The 25,066-nt window shown below is 42.1% G+C and overlaps 1 protein-coding gene across 1 annotated transcript; it reads left to right on the top strand.

Moving 5' to 3' along the window:
* Positions 1 to 994: 994 nt before the first annotated feature.
* On the top strand, positions 995 to 24,718 carry LOC144490587 (interleukin-1 receptor-associated kinase 1-like; the record flags this gene model as incomplete). Its single annotated transcript, XM_078208299.1, has 4 exons — positions 995 to 1,071; positions 21,127 to 21,297; positions 21,534 to 21,631; positions 24,530 to 24,718. Coding segments are annotated over exons 2-4 (429 nt in total), but the record flags the coding sequence as incomplete, so codon positions are not given.
* Between the last annotated feature and the right edge of the window lie 348 nt (positions 24,719 to 25,066).

The raw sequence follows: 25,066 nt of genomic DNA, 5'->3' as shown, positions 1-25,066 counted from the left end.
TGTGAATACCGACGCAAAGTATTCATTTAGGATCTCCCCTACTTCTTTGGGCTCTAAGCATAATTCCCCACTTTTGTCCCTGAGAGGTCCAATTTTTTCCCTGACAACCCTTTTGTTCCTAATGTATGAATAAAATGCCGTGGGATTCTCCTTAATCCTGTTTGCCAAGGACATTTCGTGACCGCCTTTTGCCCTTCTAATTCCTCGTTTGAGTTCTTTCCTACTTTCTTTGTACTCCTCCAGAGCTCCCTCCGTTTTTAGCTGCCTGGACCTAACATACGCCTCTCTTTTCTTTTGGACCAATCCCTCAATTTCTCTGGTTATCCACGGTTCTCGAATCCTACCCTTCCTATCCTTTTTTACAGGCACATGCCTATCCTGCAGCCCTAACAACTGTTCCTTAAAAGACTCCCACATGCCAGATGTGGATTTACCCTCAAACAACCTCTCCCAATCAACAGCTGCCAATTTCTGCCGAATCCCACTAAAGTTAGCCTTCCCCCAATCCAACACCTTACCCTTGGGACACCACTCATCCTTTTCCATCACTGTCCTAAAGCTAACAGAATTGTGGTCACTATTTGCCACATGTTCCCCTACCGAAACTTTGATGACCTGACCGGGCTCATTCCCCAGTACTAGGTCCAGTATAGCCCCCTCTCTAGTCGGGCTATCTACATATTGTTCCAAAGAACCTTCCTGTACGCATTTTACAAATGGAGTTTTGCAGTGGAGTTTTGCATGTTCTCCCCGTGTCTACATGGTTCCCTGTGCCCAGGACTTCCGGCAAGAGTGGGGGGGGGGGGTCGACTCGCGGTGGCTGTGTGTCCGTCCCCGATGCCAGGGCTGGCTTTGAAACGCCCTCGCGTCACCCAGCCCTGAGGCCTCTCGGACGCGTGGGAGGGACACTGCTGCGTGACCTCCCCTTGCTGGATGCTCAGCCAATCCTCCCCCCTTCCCCCCCCAGCACACGGGGCTGACGCAGTAGTGCTGAAGAGACACTTCCTGTTTCAGTTTCCCGTCTGGCCAACCCCCCTCCCTGGGCCCTGACTGGAAGTGAAAGCGTTTCAGGTGAGGGCAGGCTTGTTCACTGCCTGGGATGCTCGGGATTGCGTGCCTGCTGGCTCGTGGGCGTGCCTGGCGGGAGTCGCACACAAAATGTGTCACATTAGCTTAAAATACTCACTTCTCTGGTGAGGCCGTGGGAAATGGGTAGCACAGTGGTTAGCACTGCTGCTTCACAGCTCCAGGGACCTGGGTTCGATTCCCGGCTCGGGTCACTGTCTGGAGTTTGCACATTCTCCTCGTGTCTGCGTGGGTTTCCTCTGGGTGATCCGGTTTCCTCCCACACTCCAAAGATGTGCGGGTTAGGTTGATTGGCCATGCTAAAATTGCCCCTTAGTGTCCTGAGACGCGTAGGTTAGAAGGATTAGCGGGTAAAATATGTAGGGATATGGGCGTAGAGCTTGGGTGGGATTGTGGTCGGTGCAGACTCGATGGGCCGAATGGCCTCTTTCTGCAATGTAGGTTTTCTATGATTCTATAATTCTATGAAATCGGGGATAGAACATAGAACATAGAACAGTACAGCACAGAACAGGCCCTTCGGCCCACGATGTTGTGCCGAGCTTTATCTGAAACCAAGATCAAGCTATCCCACTCCCTATCATCCTGGTGTGCTCCATGTGCCTATCCAATAACCGGGATTGGGCAAAGAACAATACAGCACAGGAACAGGCCCTTCGGCCCTCCAAGCCCGCGCCGCTCCCTGGTCCAAACTAGACCATTCTTTTGTATCCCTCCATTCCCACTCCGTTCATGTGGCTGTCTAGATAAGTCTTAAACGTTCCCAGTGTGTCCGCCTCCACCACCTTGCCCGGCAGCGCATTCCAGGCCCCCACCACCCTCTGTGTAAAATATGTCATGCTAAATTGCCCCTTAGTGTCCAAAGATGTGCAGGTTAGGGGGATTGGCCATGTTAAATTGCCCCTGAGTGTCTGTCCCAAGTTGTACAGATGAGGGGCTGAGTGGGTGCAGACCCAATGGGCTGAATGGCCTCCTGTGGCACTGCAGGAATTCTTTGATTCTTTGAAAAGGTTCTTCCTCGCTTCCCCCTCAATCTTTCCACCAATCGCTTGAAATCTGCACAGGGAGTGCAGCACGATGGAGGGAGCAGGTGGGGTCAGGGCAGTTAAGAATTATAGAATCCCTACAGTGCAGAAGGAAGCCATTCGGCCCATCGAGTCTGCACTGACAACAATCCCACCCAGGCCCAATCCCCGTCACCTCATGTATTCACCCTGCTAATCCCCCTGACACTAAGGGGCAACCCTCCTCTTGCTCCCTAATTGGTCTGTTTGTATGATGCAGGTCAGGAGTTGACCCTGATGTGTTTCAAGTATCTCCGAACTGAATTGAATCGACCGCCAGCTTCCGTTTTGGCTTGGGTTGGGGGTGCGTTTCAGCACCCAGTGGCAGCTGGCCGGACACACGCCACCGTCTGATGCCAGCTCCGGTGAGTGGGCACGGTTTCGACCACTTCCAACTGCACCTCCCCCGGAGCAGGGTTCCCGTCGCCTACTTTCCAGAACGAGAGGGCGTGGGCGAGGTTAGGACAAGCACAAACATTGCTGCTGCCCCTTCCAGCTTCAGGGCTCCAAAATGTGCCCAGTTGTCCAAATCAAACTGCGTCACTGCCTTTCCTCGCTGCCATCCCCCCTCCCGACAGTCCCAGCCACAACTATTCCACAGCAATGCTGCCACTCACAGACTACTGCTGGTGTTGCAAGTTTTAAATAGCTCTCTGTCTTTTTGTCCCTGTCCCCCTCTCCCTGCTGCTTTTTAAATCAAATCATTCTCTCTCTCGACTGTATTTTTAATTTCTCTCTCTCTCTCTCGACTGTATTTTTAATTTCTCTCTCTCTCTCTCGACTGTATTTTAAATTTCTCTCTCTCTCTCGACTGTATTTTAAATTTCTCTCTCTCTCTCTCTCGACTGTATATTAAATTTCTCTCTCTCTCTCGACTGTATTTTAAATTTCTCTCTCTCTCTCGACTGTATTTTAAATTTCTCTCTCTCTCTCGACTGTATTTTAAATTTCTCTCTCTCTCGACTGTATTTTTAATTTCTCTCTCTCTCTCTCGACTGTATTTTTAATTTCTCTCTCTCTCTCTCGACTGTATTTTAAATTTCTCTCTCTCTCTCGACTGTATTTTAAATTTCTCTCTCTCTCTCGACTGTATTTTAAATTTCTCTCTCTCTCGACTGTATTTTAAATTTCTCTCTCTCTCTCTCTCGACTGTATTTTAAATTTCTCTCTCTCTCTCGACTGTATTTTAAATTTCTCTCTCTCTCGACTGTATTTTAAATTTCTCTCTCTCTCTCGACTGTATTTTAAATTTCTCTCTCTCTCTCGACTGTATTTTAAATTTCTCTCTCTCTCTCGACTGTATTTTAAATTTCTCTCTCTCTCGACTGTATTTTAAATTTCTCTCTCTCTCTCGACTGTATTTTAAATTTCTCTCTCTCTCGACTGTATTTTAAATTTCTCTCTCTCTCGACTGTATGACTAGAATGGTTGATGAGGGAAGGGCCATGGATGTCGCCTATATGGACTTTAGTAAAGCGTTTGACAAAGTCCCTCATGGTAGGCTGGTGAAAAAGGTTGGATCTCATGGGATAAGGGGGGAGGTGGCTAGATGGATGGAGAACTGGCTTGGTCACAGAAGACAGAGGGTGGTAGTGGAAGGGTCTTTTTCCGGCTGGAGGCCTGTGACTAGTGGTGTTCCGCAGGGCTCTGTATTGGGACCTCTGCTGTTTGTGATTTATATAAATGATCTGGAAGAAGGTGTAACTGGGGTGATCAGTAAGTTTACGGACGACACGAAAATGGCTGGTCTTGCAGATAGTGAGGAGCATTGTCAGAGGCTACAGAAGGATACAGATAGGCTGGAAATTTGGGCAAAGAAATGGCAGATGGAGTTCAATCCTGATAAATGCGAAGTGATGCATTTTGGTAGAACTAATGTCGGGAGGAGCTATACGATAAATGGCAGAACCATAAAGGGTATAGATACGCAGAGAGACCTGGGTGTGCAAGTCCACAGATCCTTGAAGGTGACGTCACAGGTGGAGAAGGTGGTGAAGAAGGCATCTGGCATGCTTGCCTTTATAGGACGGGCCATAGAGTATAAGAGTTGGGGTCTGATGTTGCAGATGTATAGAATGTTGGTTCGGCCGCATTTGGAATACTGCGTCCAGTTCTGGTCGCCACACTACCAGAAGGACGTGGAGGCTTTAGAGAGAGTGCAGAGGAGGTTTACCAGGATGTTGCCTGGTATGGAGGGGCTTAGTTATGAGGAGAGATTGGGTAAACTGGGGTTGTTCTCACTGGAAAGACGGAGGATGAGAGGAGACTTAATAGAGGTGTATAAAATTATGAAAGGCATAGATAGGGTGAACGATGGGAAGCTGTTCCCCAGGTCGGTGGTGACGTTCACGAGGGGTCATAGGTTCAAGGTGAAGGGGGGGAGGTTTCACACCGATATCAGAAGGACATATTTTACACAGAGGGCGGTGGGGGCCTGGAATGCGCTGCCGGGCAAGGTGGTGGAGGCGGACACACTGGGAACGTTTAAGACTTATCTAGATAGCCACATGAACAGAGTGGGAATGGAGGCATACAAAAGAATGGTCTAGTTTGGACCAGGGAGCGGCGCGGGCTTGGAGGGCTGAAGGGCCTGCTCCTGTGCTGTATTGTTCTTTGTTTCTTTGTATTTTAAATTTCTCTCTCTCTCTCCCTCGACTGTATTTTAAATTTCTCTCTCTCTCTCTCTCGACTGTGTTTTAAATTTCTCTCTCTCTCCCTCGACTGTATTTTAAATTTCTCTCTCTCTCGACTGTGTTTTAAATTTCTCTCTCTCTCCCTCGACTGTATTTTAAATTTCTCTCTCTCTCGACTGTATTTTAAATTTCTCTCTCCCTCGACTGTATTTTAAATTTCTCTCTCTCTCTCTCTCGACTGTGTTTTAAATTTCTCTCTCTCTCCCTCGACTGTATTTTAAATTTCTCTCTCTCTCGACTGTGTTTTAAATTTCTCTCTCTCTCTCTCGACTGTATTTTAAATTTCTCTCTCTCTCGACTGTGTTTTAAATTTCTCTCTCTCTCTCTCTCGACTGTATTTTAAATTTCTCTCTCTCTCTCTCGACTGTGTTTTAAATTTCTCTCTCTCTCTCGACTGTGTTTTAAATTTCTCTCTCTCTCTCTCTCGACTGTGTTTTAAATTTCTCTCTCTCTCTCTCTCGACTGTATTTTAAATTTCTCTCTCTCTCTCTCGACTGTATTTTAAATTTCTCTCTCTCTCTCTCGACTGTATTTTAAATTTCTCTCTCTCTCTCTCTCGACTGTGTTTTAAATTTCTCTCTCTCTCTCGACTGTATATTAAATTTCTCTCTCTCTCTCGACTGTGTTTTAAATTTCTCTCTCTCTCTCTCTCGACTGTGTTTTAAATTTCTCTCTCTCTCGACTGTATTTTAAATTTCTCTCTCTCTCTCGACTGTATATTAAATTTCTCTCTCTCTCTCTCTCGACTGTGTTTTAAATTTCTCTCTCTCTCTCTCTCGACTGTATTTTAAATTTCTCTCTCTCTCTCTCGACTGTATTTTAAATTTCTCTCTCTCTCTCTCTCGACTGTATTTTAAATTTCTCTCTCTCTCGACTGTATTTTAAATTTCTCTCTCTCTCTCTCGACTGTATTTTAAATTTCTCTCTCTCTCGACTGTATTTTAAATTTCTCTCTCTCTCTCGACTGTGTTTTAAATTTCTCTCTCTCTCTCTCTCGACTGTATTTTAAATTTCTCTCTCTCTCTCGACTGTATTTTAAATTTCTCTCTCTCTCTCTCGACTGTGTTTTAAATTTCTCTCTCTCTCTCGACTGTGTTTTAAATTTCTCTCTCTCTCTCTCTCGACTGTATTTTAAATTTCTCTCTCTCTCTCTCTCGACTGTGTTTTAAATTTCTCTCTCTCTCTCTCTCGACTGTATTTTAAATTTCTCTCTCTCTCGACTGTGTTTTAAATTTCTCTCTCTCTCTCTCTCGACTGTATTTTAAATTTCTCTCTCTCTCTCTCGACTGTATTTTAAATTTCTCTCTCTCTCTCGACTGTATATTAAATTTCTCTCTCTCTCTCTCTCGACTCTGTTTTAAATTTCTCTCTCTCTCTCTCTCGACTGTATTTTAAATTTCTCTCTCTCTCTCTCGACTGTATTTTAAATTTCTCTCTCTCTCTCTCTCGACTGTGTTTTAAATTTCTCTCTCTCTCTCGACTGTGTTTTAAATTTCTCTCTCTCTCTCTCTCGACTGTATTTTAAATTTCTCTCTCTCTCTCTCGACTGTGTTTTAAATTTCTCTCTCTCTCTCTCTCGACTGTATTTTAAATTTCTCTCTCTCGACTGTATTTTAAATTTCTCTCTCTCTCTCTCGACTGTATTTTAAATTTCTCTCTCTCTCTCTCTCGACTGTGTTTTAAATTTCTCTCTCTCTCTCTCGACTGTATTTTAAATTTCTCTCTCTCTCTCGACTGTATTTTAAATTTCTCTCTCTCTCTCTCGACTGTATTTTAAATTTCTCTCTCTCTCTCTCTCGACTGTATTTTAAATTTCTCTCTCTCTCTCTCGACTGTGTTTTAAATTTCTCTCTCTCTCTCTCTCGACTGTATTTTAAATTTCTCTCTCTCTCTCGACTGTATTTTAAATTTCTCTCTCTCTCTCGACTGTATATTAAATTTCTCTCTCTCTCTCTCTCGACTGTATTTTAAATTTCTCTCTCTCTCTCTCTCGACTGTGTTTTAAATTTCTCTCTCTCTCTCTCGACTGTATTTTAAATTTCTCTCTCTCTCTCGACTGTATTTTAAATTTCTTTCTCTCTCTCGACTGTATATTAAATTTCTCTCTCTCTCTCTCTCGACTGTGTTTTAAATTTCTCTCTCTCTCTCTCTCGACTGTATTTTAAATTTCTTTCTCTCTCGACTGTATATTAAATTTCTCTCTCTCTCTCTCTCGACTGTATTTTAAATTTCTCTCTCTCTCTCGACTGTATATTAAATTTGTCTCTCTCTCTCTCTCGACTGTATTTTAAATTTCTCTCTCTCTCTCGACTGTGTTTTAAATTTCTCTCTCTCTCTCTCTCGACTGTATTTTAAATTTCTTTCTCTCTCTCTCTCGACTGTATTTTAAATTTCTCTCTCTCTCTCGACTGTATTTTAAATTTCTCTCTCTCTCGACTGTATTTTAAATTTCTCTCTCTCTCTCTCGACTGTATTTTAAATTTCTCTCTCTCTCTCTCTCGACTGTATTTTAAATTTCTCTCTCTCTCTCGACTGTATTTTAAATTTCTCTCTCTCTCGACTGTATTTTAAATTTCTCTCTCTCTCTCTCGACTGTATTTTAAATTTCTCTCTCTCTCTCTCGACTGTATTTTAAATTTCTCTCTCTCTCTCTCTCGACTGTATTTTAAATTTCTTTCTCTCTCTCTCTCGACTGTATTTTAAATTTCTTTCTCTCTCTCTCTCGACTGTATTTAAATTTCTCTCTCTCTCTCTCGACTGTATTTTAAATTTCTCTCTCTCTCTCTCGACTGTATTTTAAATTTCTCTCTCTCTCTCGACTGTATTTTAAATTTCTCTCTCTCTCTCGACTGTATTTTAAATTTCTCTCTCTCTCTCGACTGTATTTTTAAATTTCTCTCTCTCTCTCGACTGTATTTTAAATTTCTCTCTCTCTCTCTCTCGACTGTATTTTAAATTTCTCTCTCTCTCTCTCGACTGTATTTTAAATTTCTCTCTCTCTCTCGACTGTATTTTAAATTTCTCTCTCTCTCTCTCGACTGTATTTTAAATTTCTCTCTCTCTCGACTGTATTTTAAATTTCTCTCTCTCTCTCTCGTCTGTATTTTAAATTTCTCTCTCTCTCTCTCGACTGTGTTTTAAATTTCTCTCTCTCTCTCTCTCGACTGTATTTTAAATTTCTCTCTCTCTCTCTCGACTGTATTTTAAATTTCTCTCTCTCTCTCTCGTCTGTATTTTAAATTTCTCTCTCTCTCTCTCGACTGCGTTTTAAATTTCTCTCTCTCTCTCTCTCGACTGTATTTTAAATTTCTCTCTCTCTCTCTCGACTGTATTTTAAATTTCTCTCTCTCTCTCTCGACTGTATTTTAAATTTCTCTCTCTCGACTGTGTTTTAAATTTCTCTCTCTCGACTGTATTTTAAATTTCTCTCTCTCTCTCTCGACTGTATTTTAAATTTCTCTCTCTCTCTCGACTGTATTTTAAATTTCTCTCTCTCTCTCGACTGTATTTTAAATTTCTCTCTCTCTCTCGACTGTATTTTAAATTTCTCTCTCTCTCTCGACTGTATTTTAAATTTCTCTCTCTCTCTCTCTCGACTGTATTTTAAATTTCTCTCTCTCTCTCGACTGTATTTTAAATTTCTCTCTCTCTCGACTGTATTTTAAATTTCTCTCTCTCTCGACTGTATTTTAAATTTCTCTCTCTCTCTCGACTGTATTTTAAATTTCTCTCTCGTCTGTATTTTAAATTTCTCTCTCTCTCTCTCGACTGTATTTTAAATTTCTCTCTCTCTCGACTGTATTTTAAATTTCTCTCTCTCTCGACTGTATTTTAAATTTCTCTCTCTCTCTCGTCTGTATTTTAAATTTCTCTCTCTCTCTCTCGTCTGTATTTTAAATTTCTCTCTCTCTCTCTCGACTGTATTTTAAATTTCTCTCTCTCTCTCTCTCTCTCTCGACTGTATTTTAAATTTCTCTCTCTCTCTCTCTCGACTGTATTTTAAATTTCTCTCTCTCTCTCTCGACTGTATTTTAAATTTCTCTCTCTCTCTCGACTGTATTTTAAATTTCTCTCTCTCTCTCTCTCGACTGTATTTTAAATTTCTCTCTCTCTCTCTCGACTGTATTTTAAATTTCTCTCTCTCTCTCGACTGTATTTTAAATTTTCTCTCTCTCGACTGTATTTTAAATTTCTCTCTCTCTCTCTCTCGACTGTATTTTAAATTTCTCTCTCTCTCTCGACTGTATTTTAAATTTCTCTCTCTCTCTCGACTGTATTTTAAATTTCTCTCTCTCTCTCGACTGTATTTTAAATTTCTCTCTCTCTCTCTCGACTGTGTTTTAAATTTCTCTCTCTCTCGACTGTATTTTAAATTTCTCTCTCTCTCTCTCGACTGTATTTTAAATTTCTCTCTCTCTCTCTCGACTGTATTTTAAATTTCTCTCTCTCTCTCTCGACTGTATTTTAAATTTCTCTCTCTTCTCTCGACTGTATTTTAAATTTCTCTCTCTCTCTCGACTGTATTTTAAATTTCTCTCTCTCTCTCTCGACTGTATTTTAAATTTCTCTCTCTCTCTCTGACTGTATTTTAAATTTCTCTCTCTCTCTCGACTGTATTTTAAATTTCTCTCTCTCTCTCTCGTCTGTATTTTAAATTTCTCTCTCTCTCTCTCTCGACTGTATTTTAAATTTCTCTCTCTCTCGACTGTATTTTAAATTTCTCTCTCTCTCTCGACTGTATTTTAAATTTCTCTCTCTCTCTCGTCTGTATTTAAATTCTCTCTCTCTCTCTCGTCTGTATTTTAAATTTCTCTCTCTCTCTCTCGACTGTATTTTAAATTTCTCTCTCTCTCTCTCTCGACTGTATTTTAAATTTCTCTCTCTCTCTCTCTCGACTGTATTTTAAATTTCTCTCTCTCTCTCTCTCGACTGTATTTTAAATTTCTCTCTCTCTCTCGACTGTATTTTAAATTTCTCTCTCTCTCTCTCGACTGTATTTTAAATTTCTCTCTCTCTCTCTCGACTGTATTTTAAATTTCTCTCTCTCTCTCGACTGTATTTTAAATTTCTCTCTCTCTCTCGACTGTATTTTAAATTTCTCTCTCTCTCTCTCGACTGTATTTTAAATTTCTCTCTCTCTCTCGACTGTATTTTAAATTTCTCTCTCTCTCTTCTCGACTGTATTTTAAATTTCTCTCTCTCTCTCGACTGTATTTTAAATTTCTCTCTCTCTCTCTCGACTGTATTTTAAATTTCTCTCTCTCTCGACTGTATTTTAAATTTCTCTCTCTCTCTCTCGACTGTATTTTAAATTTCTCTCTCTCTCTCTCGACTGTATTTTAAATTTCTCTCTCTCTCTCTCGACTGTATTTTAAATTTCTCTCTCTCTCTCTCGACTGTATTTTAAATTTCTCTCTCTCTCTCTCGACTGTATTTTAAATTTCTCTCTCTCTCTCGACTGTATTTTAAATTTCTCTCTCTCTCTCTCGACTGTATTTTAAATTTCTCTCTCTCTCTCTCGACTGTATTTTAAATTTCTCTCTCTCTCTCTCGACTGTATTTTAAATTTCTCTCTCTCTCTCTCGACTGTATTTTAAATTTCTCTCTCTCTCTCGACTGTATTTTAAATTTCTCTCTCTCTCTCTCGACTGTATTTTAAATTTCTCTCTCTCTCTCTCGACGTGTATTTTAAATTTCTCTCTCTCTCTTCGACTGTATTTTAAATTTCTCTCTCTCTCTCTCGACTGTATTTTAAATTTCTCTCTCTCTCTCTCTCGACTGTATTTTAAATTTCTCTCTCTCTCTCTCGACTGTATTTTAAATTTCTCTCTCTCTCTCTCTCGACTGTATTTTAAATTTCTCTCTCTCTCTCGACTGTATTTTAAATTTCTCTCTCTCTCTCGACTGTATTTTAAATTTCCTCTCTCTCTCTCGACTGTATTTTAAATTTCTCTCTCTCTCTCTCGACTGTATTTTAAATTTCTCTCTCTCTCTCGACTGTATTTTAAATTTCTCTCTCTCTCTCTCGACTGTATTTTAAATTTCTCTCTCTCTCTCGACTGTATTTTAAATTTCTCTCTCTCTCGACTGTATTTTAAATTTCTCTCTCTCTCTCTCTCGACTGTATTTTAAATTTCTCTCTCTCTCTCCTCGACTGTATTTTAAATTTCTCTCTCTCTCTCTCGACTGTATTTTAAATTTCTCTCTCTCTCTCTCGACTGTATTTTAAATTTCTCTCTCTCTCTCTCGACTGTATTTTAAATTTCTCTCTCTCTCTCGACTGTATTTTAAATTTCTCTCTCTCTCTCTCGACTGTATTTTAAATTTCTTCTCTCTCTCTCGACTGTATTTTAAATTTCTCTCTCTCTCTCGACTGTATTTTAAATTTTCTCTCTCTCTCCGACTGTATTTTAAATTTCTCTCTCTCTCTCTCTCGACTGTATTTTAAATTTCTCTCTCTCTCTCGACTGTATTTTAAATTTCTCTCTCTCTCTCTCGACTGTATTTTAAATTTCTCTCTCTCTCTCGACTGTATTTTAAATTCTCTCTCTCTCTCTCGACTGTATTTTAAATTTCTCTCTCTCTCTCGACTGTATTTTAAATTTCTCTCTCTCTCTCTCGACTGTATTTTAAATTTCTCTCTCTCTCTCTCGACTGTATTTTAAATTTCTCTCTCTCTCTCGACTGTATTTTAAATTTCTCTCTCTCTCTCTCGACTGTATTTTAAATTTCTCTCTCTCTCTCTCGACTGTATTTTAAATTTCTCTCTCTCTCGACTGTATTTTAAATTTCTCTCTCTCTCTCGACTGTATTTTAAATTTCTCTCTCTCTCGACTGTATTTTAAATTTCTCTCTCTCTCTCTCGACTGTATTTTAAATTTCTCTCTCTCTCTCTCTCGACTGTATTTTAAATTTCTCTCTCTCTCTCGACTGTATTTTAAATTCTCTCTCTCTCTCGACTGTATTTTAAATTTCTCTCTCTCTCTCTCGACTGTATTTTAAATTTCTCTCTCTCTCTCTCTCGACTGTATTTTAAATTTTCTCTCTCTCTCTCTCGACTGTATTTTAAATTTCTCTCTCTCTCTCTCGACTGTATTTTAAATTTCTCTTCTCTCTCTCGACTGTATTTTAAATTTCTCTCTCTCTCTCGACTGTATTTTAAATTTCTCTCTCTCTCTCTCTCGACTGTATTTTAAATTTCTCTCTCTCTCTCTCGACTGTATTTTAAATTTCTCTCTCTCTCTCGACTGTATTTTAAATTTCTCTCTCTCTCTCGACTGTATTTTAAATTTCTCTCTCTCTCTCTGACTGTATTTTAAATTTCTCTCTCTCTCTCTCTCGACTGTATTTTAAATTTCTCTCTCTCTCTCGACTGTATTTTAAATTTCTCTCTCTCTCTCTCGACTGTATTTTAAATTCTCCTCTCTCTCTCTCTCGACTGTATTTTAAATTTCTCTCTCTCTCTCTCTGACTGTATTTTAAATTTCTCTCTCTCTCTCGACTGTATTTTAAATTTCTCTCTCTCTCTCGACTGTATTTTAAATTTCTCTCTCTCTCTTCGACTGTATTTTAAATTTTCTCTCTCTCTCTCGACTGTATTTTAAATTTCTCTCTCTCTCGACTGTATTTTAAATTCTCTCTCTCTCTCTCTCGACTGTATTTTAAATTCTCTCTCTCTCTCTCTCGACTGTATTTTAAATTCTCTCTCTCTCTCTCTCGACTGTATTTTAAATTCTCTCTCTCTCGACTGTATTTTAAATTTCTCTCTCTCTCTCTCTCGACGTTTTTAAATTTCTCTCTCTCTCGACTGTATTTTAAATTTCTCTCTCTCTCTCTCTCGGTGACTGTATTTTAAATTTCTCTCTCTCTCTCTCCTGTATTTTCTCTCTCTCTCTCGACTGTATTTAAATTTCTCTCTCTCTCTCTCTCGACTGTATTTTAAATTTCTCTCTCTCTCTCGACTGTATTTTAAATTTCTCTCTCTCTCTCTCGTCTGTATTTTAAATTTCTCTCTCTCTCTCTCGACTGTATTTTAAATTTCTCTCTCTCTCTCTCTCTCTCGACTGTATTTTAAATTTCTCTCTCTCTCTCTCGACTGTATTTTAAATTTCTCTCTCTCTCTCTCTCGACTGTATTTTAAATTTCTCTCTCTCTCTCGACTGTATTTTAAATTTCTCTCTCTCTCTCTCTCGACTGTATTTTAAATTTCTCTCTCTCTCTCGACTGTATTTTAAATTTCTCTCTCTCTCTCTCTCGACTGTATTTTAAATTTCTCTCTCTCTCTCGACTGTATTTTAAATTTCTCTCTCTCTCTCGACTGTATTTTAAATTTCTCTTCTCTCTCTCTCGACTGTATTTTAAATTTCTCTCTCTCTCGACTGTATTTTAAATTTCTCTCTCTCTCTCTCTCGACTGTATTTTAAATTTCTCTCTCTCTCTCTCTCGACTGTATTTTAAATTTCTCTCTCTCTCTCTCGACTGTATTTTAAATTTCTCTCTCTCTCTCGACTGTATTTTAAATTTCTCTCTCTCTCTCTCTCGACTGTATTTTAAATTTCTCTCTCTCTCTCTCTCGACTGTATTTTAAATTTCTCTCTCTCTCTCTCTCGACTGTATTTTAAATTTCTCTCTCTCTCTCGACTGTATTTTAAATTTCTCTCTCTCTCTCTCTCGACTGTATTTTAAATTTCTCTCTCTCTCTCGACTGTATTTTAAATTTCTCTCTCTCTCTCTCTCGACTGTATTTTAAATTTCTCTCTCTCTCTCTCGACTGTATTTTAAATTTCTCTCTCTCTCTCGACTGTATTTTAAATTTCTCTCTCTCTCTCTCGACTGTATTTTAAATTTCTCTCTCTCTCTCTCGACTGTATTTTAAATTTCTCTCTCTCTCTCGACTGTATTTTAAATTTCTCTCTCTCTCTCGACTGTATTTTAAATTTCTCTCTCTCGACTGTATTTTAAATTTCTCTCTCTCTCGACTGTATTTTAAATTTCTCTCTCTCGACTGTATTTTAAATTTCTCTCTCTCTCGACTGTATTTTAAATTTCTCTCTCTCGACTGTATTTTAAATTTCTCTCTCTCTCTCGACTGTATTTTAAATTTCTCTCTCTCTCTCGACTGTATTTTAAATTTCTCTCTCTCTCTCGACTGTATTTTAAATTTCTCTCTCTCTCTCTCTCGACTGTATTTTAAATTTCTCTCTCTCTCTCGACTGTATTTTAAATTTCTCTCTCTCTCTCTCGACTGTATTTTAAATTTCTCTCTCTCTCTCGACTGTATTTTAAATTTCTCTCTCTCTCTCTCGACTGTATTTTAAATTTCTCTCTCTCTCTCTCTCGACTGTATTTTAAATTTCTCTCTCTCTCTCGACTGTATTTTAAATTTCTCTCTCTCTCTCTCGACTGTATTTTAAATTTCTCTCTCTCTCTCTCTCGACTGTATTTTAAATTTCTCTCTCTCTCTCTCTCGACTGTATTTTAAATTTCTCTCTCTCTCTCTCTCGACTGTATTTTAAATTCTCTCTCTCTCTCGACTGTATTTTAAATTTCTCTCTCTCTCTCTCGACTGTATTTTAAATTTCTCTCTCTCTCGACTGTATTTTAAATTTCTCTCTCTCTCTCTCTCGACTGTATTTTAAATTCTCTCTCTCTCTCTCTCGACTGTATTTTAAATTTCTCTCTCTCTCTCTCGACTGTATTTTAAATTTCTCTCTCTCTCTCGACTGTATTTTAAATTTCTCTCTCTCTCTCTCTCGACTGTATTTTAAATTTCTCTCTCTCTCTCGACTGTATTTTAAATTTCTCTCTCTCTCTCGACTGTATTTTAAATTTCTCTCTCTCTCGACTGTATTTTAAATTTCTCTCTCTCTCTCTCTCGACTGTATTTTAAATTCTCTCTCTCCTCTCGACTGTATTTTAAATTCTCTCTCTCTCTCTCTCGACTGTATTTTAAATTCTCTCTCTCTCTCTCTCGACTGTATTTTAAATTCTCTCTCTCTCTCTCTCGACTGTATTTTAAATTTCTCTCTCTCTCGACTGTATTTTAAATTTCTCTCTCTCTCTCTCTCGACTGTATTTTAAATTTCTCTCTCTCTCTCTCTCGACTGTATTTTAAATTCTCTCTCTCTCTCTCTCGACTGTATTTTAAATTCTCTCTCTCTCTCTCTCGACTGTATTTTAAATTTCTCTCTCTCTCTCGACTGTATTTTAAATTTCTCTCTCTCTCTCGACTGTATTTTAAATTTCTCTCTCTCTCTCGACTGTATTTTAAATTTCTCTCTCTCTCGACTGTATTTTAAATTTCTCTCTCTCTCTCTCGACTGTATTTTAAATTTCTCTCTCTCTCTCGACTGTATTTTAAATTCTCTCTCTCTCTCTCTCGACTGTATTTTAAATCTCTCTCTCTCTCTCAACTGTATTTTAAATTTCTCTCTCTCTCTCGTCTGTATTTTAAATTTCTCTCTCTCTCTCTCTCGACTGTATTTTAAATGTCTCTCTCTCTCTCGACTGTATTTTAAATTTCTCTCTCTCTCTCGACTGTATTTTAAATTTCTCTCTCTCTCGACTGTATTTTAAATTTCTCTCTCTCTCTCTCTCGACTGTATTTTAAATTTCTCTCTCTCTCGACTGTATTTTAAATTTCTCTCTCTCTCTCTCTCGACTGTATTTTAAATTTCTCTCTCTCTCTCGACTGTATTTTAAATTTCTCTCTCTCTCGACTGTATTTTAAATTTCTCTCTCTCTCTCTCTCGACTGTATTTTAAATTCTCTCTCTCTCTCTCTCGACTGTATTTTAAATTTCTCTCTCTCTCGTCTGTATTTTAAATTTCTCTCTCTCTCTCGTCTGTATTTTAAATTTCTCTCTCTCTCTCTCTCGACTGTATTTTAAATTTCTCTCTCTCTCGACTGTATTTTAAATTTCTCTCTCTCTCTCTCTCGACTGTATTTTAAATTTCTCTCTCTCTCTCTCGACTGTATTTTAAATCTCTCTCTCTCTCTCTCGACTGTATTTTAAATTTCTCTCTCTCTCTCACGTCTGTATTTTAAATTTCTCTCTCTCTCTCGTCTGTATTTTAAATTTCTCTCTCTCTCTCTCGACTGTATTTTAAATTTCTCTCTCTCTCGACTGTAGTTTAAATTTCTCTCTCTCTCTCTCTCGACTGTATTTTAAATTTCTCTCTCTCTCTCTCGACTGTATTTTAAATCTCTCTCTCTCTCTCGACTGTATTTTAAATTCTCTCTCTCTCGACTGTATTTTAAATTCTCTCTCTCTCTCTCTCGACTGTATTTTAAATTTCTCTCTCTCTCTCGACTGTATTTTAAATTTCTCTCTCTCTCGACTGTATTTTAAATTTCTCTCTCTCTCTCTCTCGTCTGTATTTTAAATTTCTCTCTCTCTCTCTCGACTGTATTTTAAATTTCTCTCTCTCTCTCGACTGTATTTTAAATTTCTCTCTCTCTCTCTCGACTGTATTTTAAATTTCTCTCTCTCTCTCGACTGTATTTTAAATTTCTCTCTCTCTCTCTCTCGACTGTATTTTAAATTTCTCTCTCTCTCTCTCTCGACTGTATTTTAAATTTCTCTCTCTCTCTCTCGACTGTATTTTAAATCTCTCTCTCTCTCTCTCGACTGTATTTTAAATTTCTCTCTCTCTCTCTCGTCTGTATTTTAAATTTCTCTCTCTCTCTCTCTCGACTGTATTTTAAATGTCTCTCTCTCTCTCTCTCGACTGTATTTTAAATTTCTCTCTCTCTCTCGACTGTATTTTAAATTTCTCTCTCTCTCGACTGTATTTTAAATTTCTCTCTCTCTCGACTGTATTTTAAATTTCTCTCTCTCTCTCTCTCGACTGTATTTTAAATTTCTCTCTCTCTCTCGACTGTATTTTAAATTTCTCTCTCTCTCGACTGTATTTTAAATTTCTCTCTCTCTCTCTCTCGACTGTATTTTAAATTCTCTCTCTCTCTCTCTCGACTGTATTTTAAATTTCTCTCTCTCTCTCGTCTGTATTTTAAATTTCTCTCTCTCTCTCGTCTGTATTTTAAATTTCTCTCTCTCTCTCTCTCGACTGTATTTTAAATTTCTCTCTCTCTCTCGACTGTATTTTAAATTTCTCTCTCTCTCTCTCTCGACTGTATTTTAAATTTCTCTCTCTCTCTCTCTCGACTGTATTTTAAATCTCTCTCTCTCTCTCTCGACTGTATTTTAAATTTCTCTCTCTCTCTCACGTCTGTATTTTAAATTTCTCTCTCTCTCTCGTCTGTATTTTAAATTTCTCTCTCTCTCTCTCGACTGTATTTTAAATTTCTCTCTCTCTCGACTGTAGTTTAAATTTCTCTCTCTCTCTCTCTCGACTGTATTTTAAATTTCTCTCTCTCTCTCTCGACTGTATTTTAAATCTCTCTCTCTCTCTCTCGACTGTATTTTAAATCTCTCTCTCTCTCTCTCGACTGTATTTTAAATTCTCTCTCTCTCTCTCTCGACTGTATTTTAAATTTCTCTCTCTCTCTCGACTGTATTTTAAATTTCTCTCTCTCTCGACTGTATTTTAAATTTCTCTCTCTCTCTCTCTCGTCTGTATTTTAAATTTCTCTCTCTCTCTCTCGACTGTATTTTAAATTTCTCTCTCTCTCTCGACTGTATTTTAAATTTCTCTCTCTCTCTCTCGACTGTATTTTAAATTTCTCTCTCTCTCTCGACTGTATTTTAAATTTCTCTCTCTCTCTCTCTCGACTGTATTTTAAATTTCTCTCTCTCTCTCTCGACTGTATTTTAAATCTCTCTCTCTCTCTCTCGACTGTATTTTAAATTTCTCTCTCTCTCTCTCGTCTGTATTTTAAATTTCTCTCTCTCTCTCTCTCGACTGTATTTTAAATGTCTCTCTCTCTCTCTCTCGACTGTATTTTAAATTTCTCTCTCTCTCTCGACTGTATTTTAAATTTCTCTCTCTCTCGACTGTATTTTAAATTTCTCTCTCTCTCGACTGTATTTTAAATTTCTCTCTCTCTCTCTCTCGACTGTATTTTAAATTTCTCTCTCTCTCTCGACTGTATTTTAAATTTCTCTCTCTCTCGACTGTATTTTAAATTTCTCTCTCTCTCTCTCTCGACTGTATTTTAAATTCTCTCTCTCTCTCTCTCGACTGTATTTTAAATTTCTCTCTCTCTCTCGTCTGTATTTTAAATTTCTCTCTCTCTCTCGTCTGTATTTTAAATTTCTCTCTCTCTCTCTCTCGACTGTATTTTAAATTTCTCTCTCTCTCTCGACTGTATTTTAAATTTCTCTCTCTCTCTCTCTCGACTGTATTTTAAATTTCTCTCTCTCTCTCTCGACTGTATTTTAAATCTCTCTCTCTCTCTCTCGACTGTATTTTAAATTTCTCTCTCTCTCTCACGTCTGTATTTTAAATTTCTCTCTCTCTCTCGTCTGTATTTTAAATTTCTCTCTCTCTCTCTCGACTGTATTTTAAATTTCTCTCTCTCTCGACTGTAGTTTAAATTTCTCTCTCTCTCTCTCTCGACTGTATTTTAAATTTCTCTCTCTCTCTCTCGACTGTATTTTAAATCTCTCTCTCTCTCTCTCGACTGTATTTTAAATCTCTCTCTCTCTCTCTCGACTGTATTTTAAATTTCTCTCTCTCTACTGTATTTTAAATTTCTCTCTCTCTCTCTCGACTGTATTTTAAATTTCTCTCTCTCTCTCGTCTGTATTTTAAATTTCTCTCTCTCTCTCGACTGTATTTTAAATCTCTCTCTCTCTCGACTGTATTTTAAATTTCTCTCTCTCTCTCGTCTGTATTTTAAATCTCTCTCTCTCTCTCTCGACTGTATTTTAAATCTCTCTCTCTCTCTCTCGACTGTATTTTAAATTTCTCTCTCTCTCTCTCGACTGTATTTTAAATCTCTCTCTCTCTCTCTCGACTGTATTTTAAATTTCTCTCTCTCTCTCTCGACTGTGTTTTAAATTTCTCTCTCTCCCTCGACTGTATTTTAAATTTCTCTCTCTCTCTCTCGACTCTATTTTAAATTTCTCTCTCTCTCTCTCTCGACTCTATTTTAAATTTCTCTCTCTCTCTCTCGACTCTATTTTAAATTTCTCTCTCTCTCTCTCGACTCTATTTTAAATTTCTCTCTCTCTCTCTCGACTCTATTTTAAATTTCTCTCTCTCTCTCTCGTCTGTATTTTAAATCTCTCTCTCTCTCTCTCGACTGTATTTTAAATTTCTCTCTCCCTCGACTGTATTTTAAATTTCTCTCTCTCTCTCTCGACTCTATTTTAAATTTCTCTCTCTCTCTCTCGACTCTATTTTAAATTTCTCTCTCTCTCTCTCTCTCGTCTGTATTTTAAATCTCTCTCTCTCTCTCTCGACTGTAGTTTAAATTTCTCTCTCTCTCGACTGTATTTTAAATTTCTCTCTCTCTCGACTGTATTTTAAATCTCTCTCTCTCTCTCTCGACTGTAGTTTAAATTTCTCTCTCTCTCGACTGTATTTTAAATTTCTCTCTCTCTCTCTCGACTGTAGTTTAAATTTCTCTCTCTCTCTCTCGACTGTATTTTAAATTTCTCTCTCTCTCTCGACTGTATTTTAAATCTCTCTCTCTCTCTCTCGACTCTATTTTAAATTTCTCTCTCTCTCTCGACTCTATTTTAAATTTCTCTCTCTCTCTCTCGACTCTATTTTAAATTTCTCTCTCTCTCTCTCGACTCTATTTTAAATTTCTCTCTCTCTCTCTCGACTCTATTTTAAATTTCTCTCTCTCTCTCTCTCTCGTCTGTATTTTAAATCTCTCTCTCTCTCTCTCGACTGTATTTTAAATTTCTCTCTCTCTCGACTGTATTTTAAATTTCTCTCTCTCTCTCTCTCGTCTGTATTTTAAATCTCTCTCTCTCTCTCTCGACTGTATTTTAAATTTCTCTCTCTCTCGACTGTATTTTAAATTTCTCTCTCTCTCGACTGTATTTTAAATTTCTCTCTCTCTCGACTGTATTTTAAATTTCTCTCTCTCTCTCTCTCGTCTGTATTTTAAATCTCTCTCTCTCTCTCTCGACTGTATTTTAAATTTCTCTCTCTCTCGACTGTATTTTAAATTTCTCTCTCTCTCTCGACTGTATTTTAAATCTCTCTCTCTCTCTCTCGACTGTATTTTAAATTTCTCTCTCTCTCTCTCTCGACTATTTTAAATCTCTCTCTCTCTCTCTCGACTGTATTTTAAATTTCTCTCTCTCTCTCTCTCGACTGTGTTTTAAATTTCTCTCTCTCTCTCGACTGTATTTTAAATCTCTCTCTCTCTCTCTCGACTGTATTTTAAATTTCTCTCTCTCTCTCTCTCGACTATTTTAAATCTCTCTCTCTCTCTCTCGACTGTATTTTAAATCTCTCTCTCTCTCTCTCGACTGTATTTTAAATTTCTCTCTCTCTCTCTCTCGACTATTTTAAATTTCTCTCTTTCTATCTCGACTGTATTTTAAATTTCTCTCTCTCTCTCTCGACTATTTTAAATTTCTCTCTTTCTATCTCGACTGTATTTTAAATTTCTCTCTCTCTCGACTATTTTAAATTTCTCTCTCTCTCTCGACTGTATTTTAAATTTCTCTCTCTCTCTCTCTCGACTGTATTTTAAATTTCTCTCTCTCTCGACTATTTTAAATTTCTCTCTCTCTCTCTCTCGACTGTATTTTAAATTTCTCTCTCTCTCTCGACTGTAGTTTAAATTTCTCTCTCTCTCTCTCTCGACTGTATTTTAAATTTCTCTCTCTCTCGACTGTATTTTAAATTTCTCTCTCTCTCTCTCGACTGTATTTTAAATTTCTCTCTCTCTCTCGACTGTATTTTAAATTTCTCTCTCTCTCTCTCGACTGTATTTTAAATTTCTCTCTCTCTCGACTGTATTTTAAATTTCTCTCTCTCTCTCTCGACTGTAGTTTAAATTTCTCTCTCTCTCGACTGTATTTTAAATTTCTCTCTCGATTTGGGTGCCGCTCACAATTGTGCCTTTGGTTGTGTTCTGCAAACATGCGCGCCTGTGTACTTCACACCCCCCTGCCTGTGGTTGAGTGCTGCACACACGCGGGCTTGTGGTTGGGTGGCGCCCACATGTGGGCTTGTGGTTGGGTGGCGCACACGCGTGGGTCTGTGATTGGGTGCCGCGCGCATGCGTGCCTGTGGTTAGGGGTTCGGGCCTGCGACCCTGTGGGTATTTATCATTGCGATGAAGCTGCTTTCGCCGTCTGAGTTGTCGTATTTTCCTCATGACGGGATCTCCCTGTGCTTTTTGTGCTCCAGGGAAGCCGACATTCCAGCCGCCCGTCCGGATGCCTCAGTACCCCCAGCCCCAGCCGGCACTCCCGGAGCAGCCCCCCCCAAAGCCCTCGCCACCGTCCTCCTGGTCGGATCCCAAGAAGAGCCGCAGCTGGAGGAGCAGCGAGCAGGAAACACTGACTGTCAACTCGCCCTGTGAGTATAGAGCGGGGAGGAGGACGCCATTGCCCCACCCTCATTCTTTGGGGGGATGTGAGGCGGGGGTGGGGGGGGGAGTGGATTCAGCGACAGGGTTGGTTTTTGGGGAGAGGTCGCGTGGAATTCTGGTGGGTTAAACCTGACCGAGGTGGGGGGACCGCACTATTGACCTTGGCATGACATTTTTCTTTTTAAAAAAGCCACATTGATCTTTCTCTCCCCCTTGACCTCAGTGCCGAAACCCGTACTGCCGCGGCCGCCCACCCCTCCCAGCAGCTTGTTCACCGATGCGGGCAGCTCGTGCTCCAGTGGCAAGGACAGCGTGAGCAAGGTGAGAATTTTAGTACAGCAGCTCAGAAAGAGGCGTTCGGGCCTTCCCGTTGGCCCAGTAGGAAAGTGATTGCCAGTGGGTGGGGGAGGGTCTGCCGGAGAATGACGCCCCTGTTGCTTTACTGCAGTCCCTCCCGGACTTTTTCTCAGTGTGAACCCCATTTGACCTAACAGGAAACCACCACCCCGAGCCCAACCCCCCCTCCCCCCGCCCCCACCACCACGAAACGCGGACATTTTGGTGAGGGGTCACAAGGTGGATGGGTTGGCTGAACTCGGGAGTGGGTTGCGGTCGGTTGTATGTGGCGAGAAGTGTTTCCACTGTGAGGCTTTCTTTCAAAGACCAGCCTATTCACCGGCCTCACTTCCTCCCAGGACAGTAGGACTTCAGAGAACCGTCTGCTAAGCCAAGCCGCTAGGTCCAAGCCTTAGCCCACTAGGCCCAGGCCTCGCCCCACTAGGCCCAGGCCTCGCCCCACTAGGCCCAAGCCTCGCCCCACTAGGCCCAAGCCTCGCCCCACTAGGCCCAGGCCTCGCCCACTAGGCCCAGGCCTCGCCCACTAGGCTCAGGCCTCGACCCACTAGGCCCAGGCCTCGACCCACTAGGCCCAGGCCTCGACCCACTAGGCCCAGGCCTCGACCCACTAGGCCCAGGCCTCGACCCACTAGGCCCAGGCCTCGACCCACTAGGCCCAGGCCTCGACCCACTAGGCCCAGGCCTCGACCCACTAGGCCCAGGCCTCGACCCACTAGGCCCAGGCCTCGACCCACTAGGCCCAGGCCTCGACCCACTAGGCCCAGGCCTCGACCCACTAGGCCCAGGCCTCGACCCACTAGGCCCAGGCCTCGACCCACTAGGCCCAGGCCTCGACACACTAGGCCCAGGCCTCGCCCACTAGGCCCAGGCCTCGCCCGCCGGGGCCCAGGCCTCGCTCGCCGGGGCCCAGGCCTCATCCACCGGGGCCCAGGCCTCGCCTACTGGGGCCCAGGCTTGGTGGGCCGAAGAGCCTGTGCTGTACTGTTCTTTGTATACCTGGAGTGCGTTCCTTTGCCAAAACTGGGTTTCTGCTTTATAAAATGACAAGAAGCTCCCTGCAGGGACACAGGTCCCGAGAACCGGAATATCTGCTGCCTCTGGTCTGAAGGATGAGACTACAGCTCGCAGAGTAATACATGGGGAGTTCGATGGGATGTCCACACGTTGTCTGTGTGGCCGTGCGCGTTTCTAAGAAGCTTTCCTCCATTGCACTAGAAACACTTACATTTCCTTTTGATTTTCCTTTTTCTTCTCTCTCTCTCACTCCTCCCCCCCTCATCTCACTCGCTCCCCTTTTCTCTGCCGCACTCCCTCCCTTGCCTGCCTCGCTTTCCCTCCCCCTCTCTGCTTCGCTCTCCCTCTCCCTCTCTGTCCCACTCTCTCCCTCCCCCTCTCTGCCTCGCTCTCTCCCTCCCCCTCTCTGCCTCGCTCCCTCCCTCTCTCTGTCTCACTCTCTCCCTCCCCCTCTCTGCCTCGCTCTCTCCCTCCCCCTCTCTGCCTCGCTCTCTCCCTCCCCCTCTCTGCCTCGCTCTCTCCCTCCCCCTCTCTGCCTCGCTCCCTCCCCCTCTCTGCCTCGCTCTCCCTCCCCCTCTCTGCCTCGCTCCCTCCCTCTCTCTGCCTCGCTCTCTCCCTCCCCCTCCCTGCCTCGCTCTCTCCCTCCCCCTCTCTGCCTCGCTCCCTCCCTCTCTCTGCCTCGCTCTCTCCCTCCCCCTCCCTGCCTCGCTCTCTCCCTCCCCCTCTCTGCCTCGCTCTCCCTCCCCCTCTCTGCCTCGCTCTCTCCCTCCCCCTCTCTGCCTTGTTCTCCCCCCCTCTCTGTCTCGCTCTCTCCCTCCCCCTCTCTGCCTCGCTCTCTCCCTCCCCCTCTCTGCCTCTCTCCCTCCCCCTCCCTGCCTCGCTCTCTCCCTCCCCCTCTCTGCCTCGCTCCCTCCCTCTCTCTGCCTCGCTCTCTCCCTCCCCCTCCCTGCCTCGCTCTCTCCCTCCCCCTCTCTGCCTTGTTCTCCCCCCCCTCTCTGTCTCGCTCTCTCCCTCCCCCTCTCTGCCTCGCTCTCTCCCTCCCCCTCTCTGCCTCGCTCTCTCCCTCCCCCTCTCTGCCTCGCTCCCTCCCCCTCCCTCCCTCCCCCTCTCTGCCTCGCTCCCTCCCCCTCTCTGCCTCGCTCCCTCCCCCTCTCTGCCTCGCTCCCTCCCCTCTCTGTCTCGCTCTCTCCCTCCCCCTCTCTGCCTCCTTCCCTCCCCCTCTCTGCCTCGCTCCCTCCCTCCCCCTCTCTGCCTCGCTCCCTCCCTCCCCCTCTCTGCCTCGCTCCCTCCCTCTCTCTGCCTCGCTCTCTCTCTCCCCCTCTCTGCCTCGCTCTCTCCCTCCCCCTCTCTGCCTCGCTCTCTCCCTCCCCCTCTCTGCCTCGCTCTCCCTCCCTCCCCCTCTCTGCCTCGCTCTCTCCCTCCCCCTCTCTGCCTCGCTCTCTCCCTCCCCTCTCTGCCTCGCTCTCTCCCTCCCCCTCTCTGCCTCACTCTCTCTCCCTCTCTCTGTCTCGCTCTCCCTCCCCCTCTCTGTCTCGCTCTCCCTCCCCCTCTCTGCCTCGCTCTCCCTCCCCCCTCTCTGCCTCGCTCTCTCTCCCTCTCTCTGTCTCGCTCTCTCCCTCCCCCTCTCTGCCTCTCTCCTCCCTCTCTCTGCCTCGCTCCCTCCCCTCTCCGTCTCGCTCTCTCTCCCCCTCTCTGTCTCGCTCTCTCCCTCCCCCTCTCTGCCTCGCTCTCCTCTCTCTCCCCCTCTCTGCCTCTTTCCCTCCCCCTCTCTGTCTCCCTCCCCCTCTCTGTCTCGCTCCCTCCCCTCTCTGCCTCTCTCCCGCCCCCCTCTCTGCCTCGCTCCCACAGTCCTCTGCCGTACCGTGTCCAGTGTCCGCCCCGTCGGCGGACAGGTATCTGTTCTACTGGCCCCTGCCTGAGCTGCGAAAGGGAACCCACGACTTCACAGAGAGACAGAAGATTGGCGAGGGCGGCTTTGGCTGTGTCTACTACGCGGTGATGCGCCACACTGAGTACGCCGTGAAAAGGTTGAAAGAGGTAAGCCTGTTTTTCGCTCGTTGTATTTCGAACAAACACCGCGGAGTCATCGGGGCTGGGAAGGGCTGAGATGGGCAGAATGGCAGCCTCCTATGCGGTAACCTTTCCATGGTTCTTATGGGCTTTTGGTGTTGGCGATTGGAGTCATAGAAGTTTACAGCATGGAAACAGGCCCTTCGGCCCTGCTTGTCCATGCTGCCCAGTTTTAACCACTAAGCTAGTCCCAATTGCCCACATTTGGCCCATATCCCTCTATACCCATCGTACCCATGTAACTGTCTAAATGCTTTTTAAAAGACAAAATTGTATCCGCCTCTACTACTACCTCTGGCAGCTTGTTCCAGACAC

The sequence above is a fragment of the Mustelus asterias genome, unplaced genomic scaffold (genome assembly GCF_964213995.1).
Source record: "Mustelus asterias unplaced genomic scaffold, sMusAst1.hap1.1 HAP1_SCAFFOLD_3468, whole genome shotgun sequence".
In the NCBI taxonomy this organism is placed as follows: domain Eukaryota; kingdom Metazoa; phylum Chordata; class Chondrichthyes; order Carcharhiniformes; family Triakidae; genus Mustelus; species Mustelus asterias.
The sequence above is the reverse complement of the archived record's forward strand: the minus strand, read 5'-3'. Positions and strand labels throughout refer to the sequence as shown.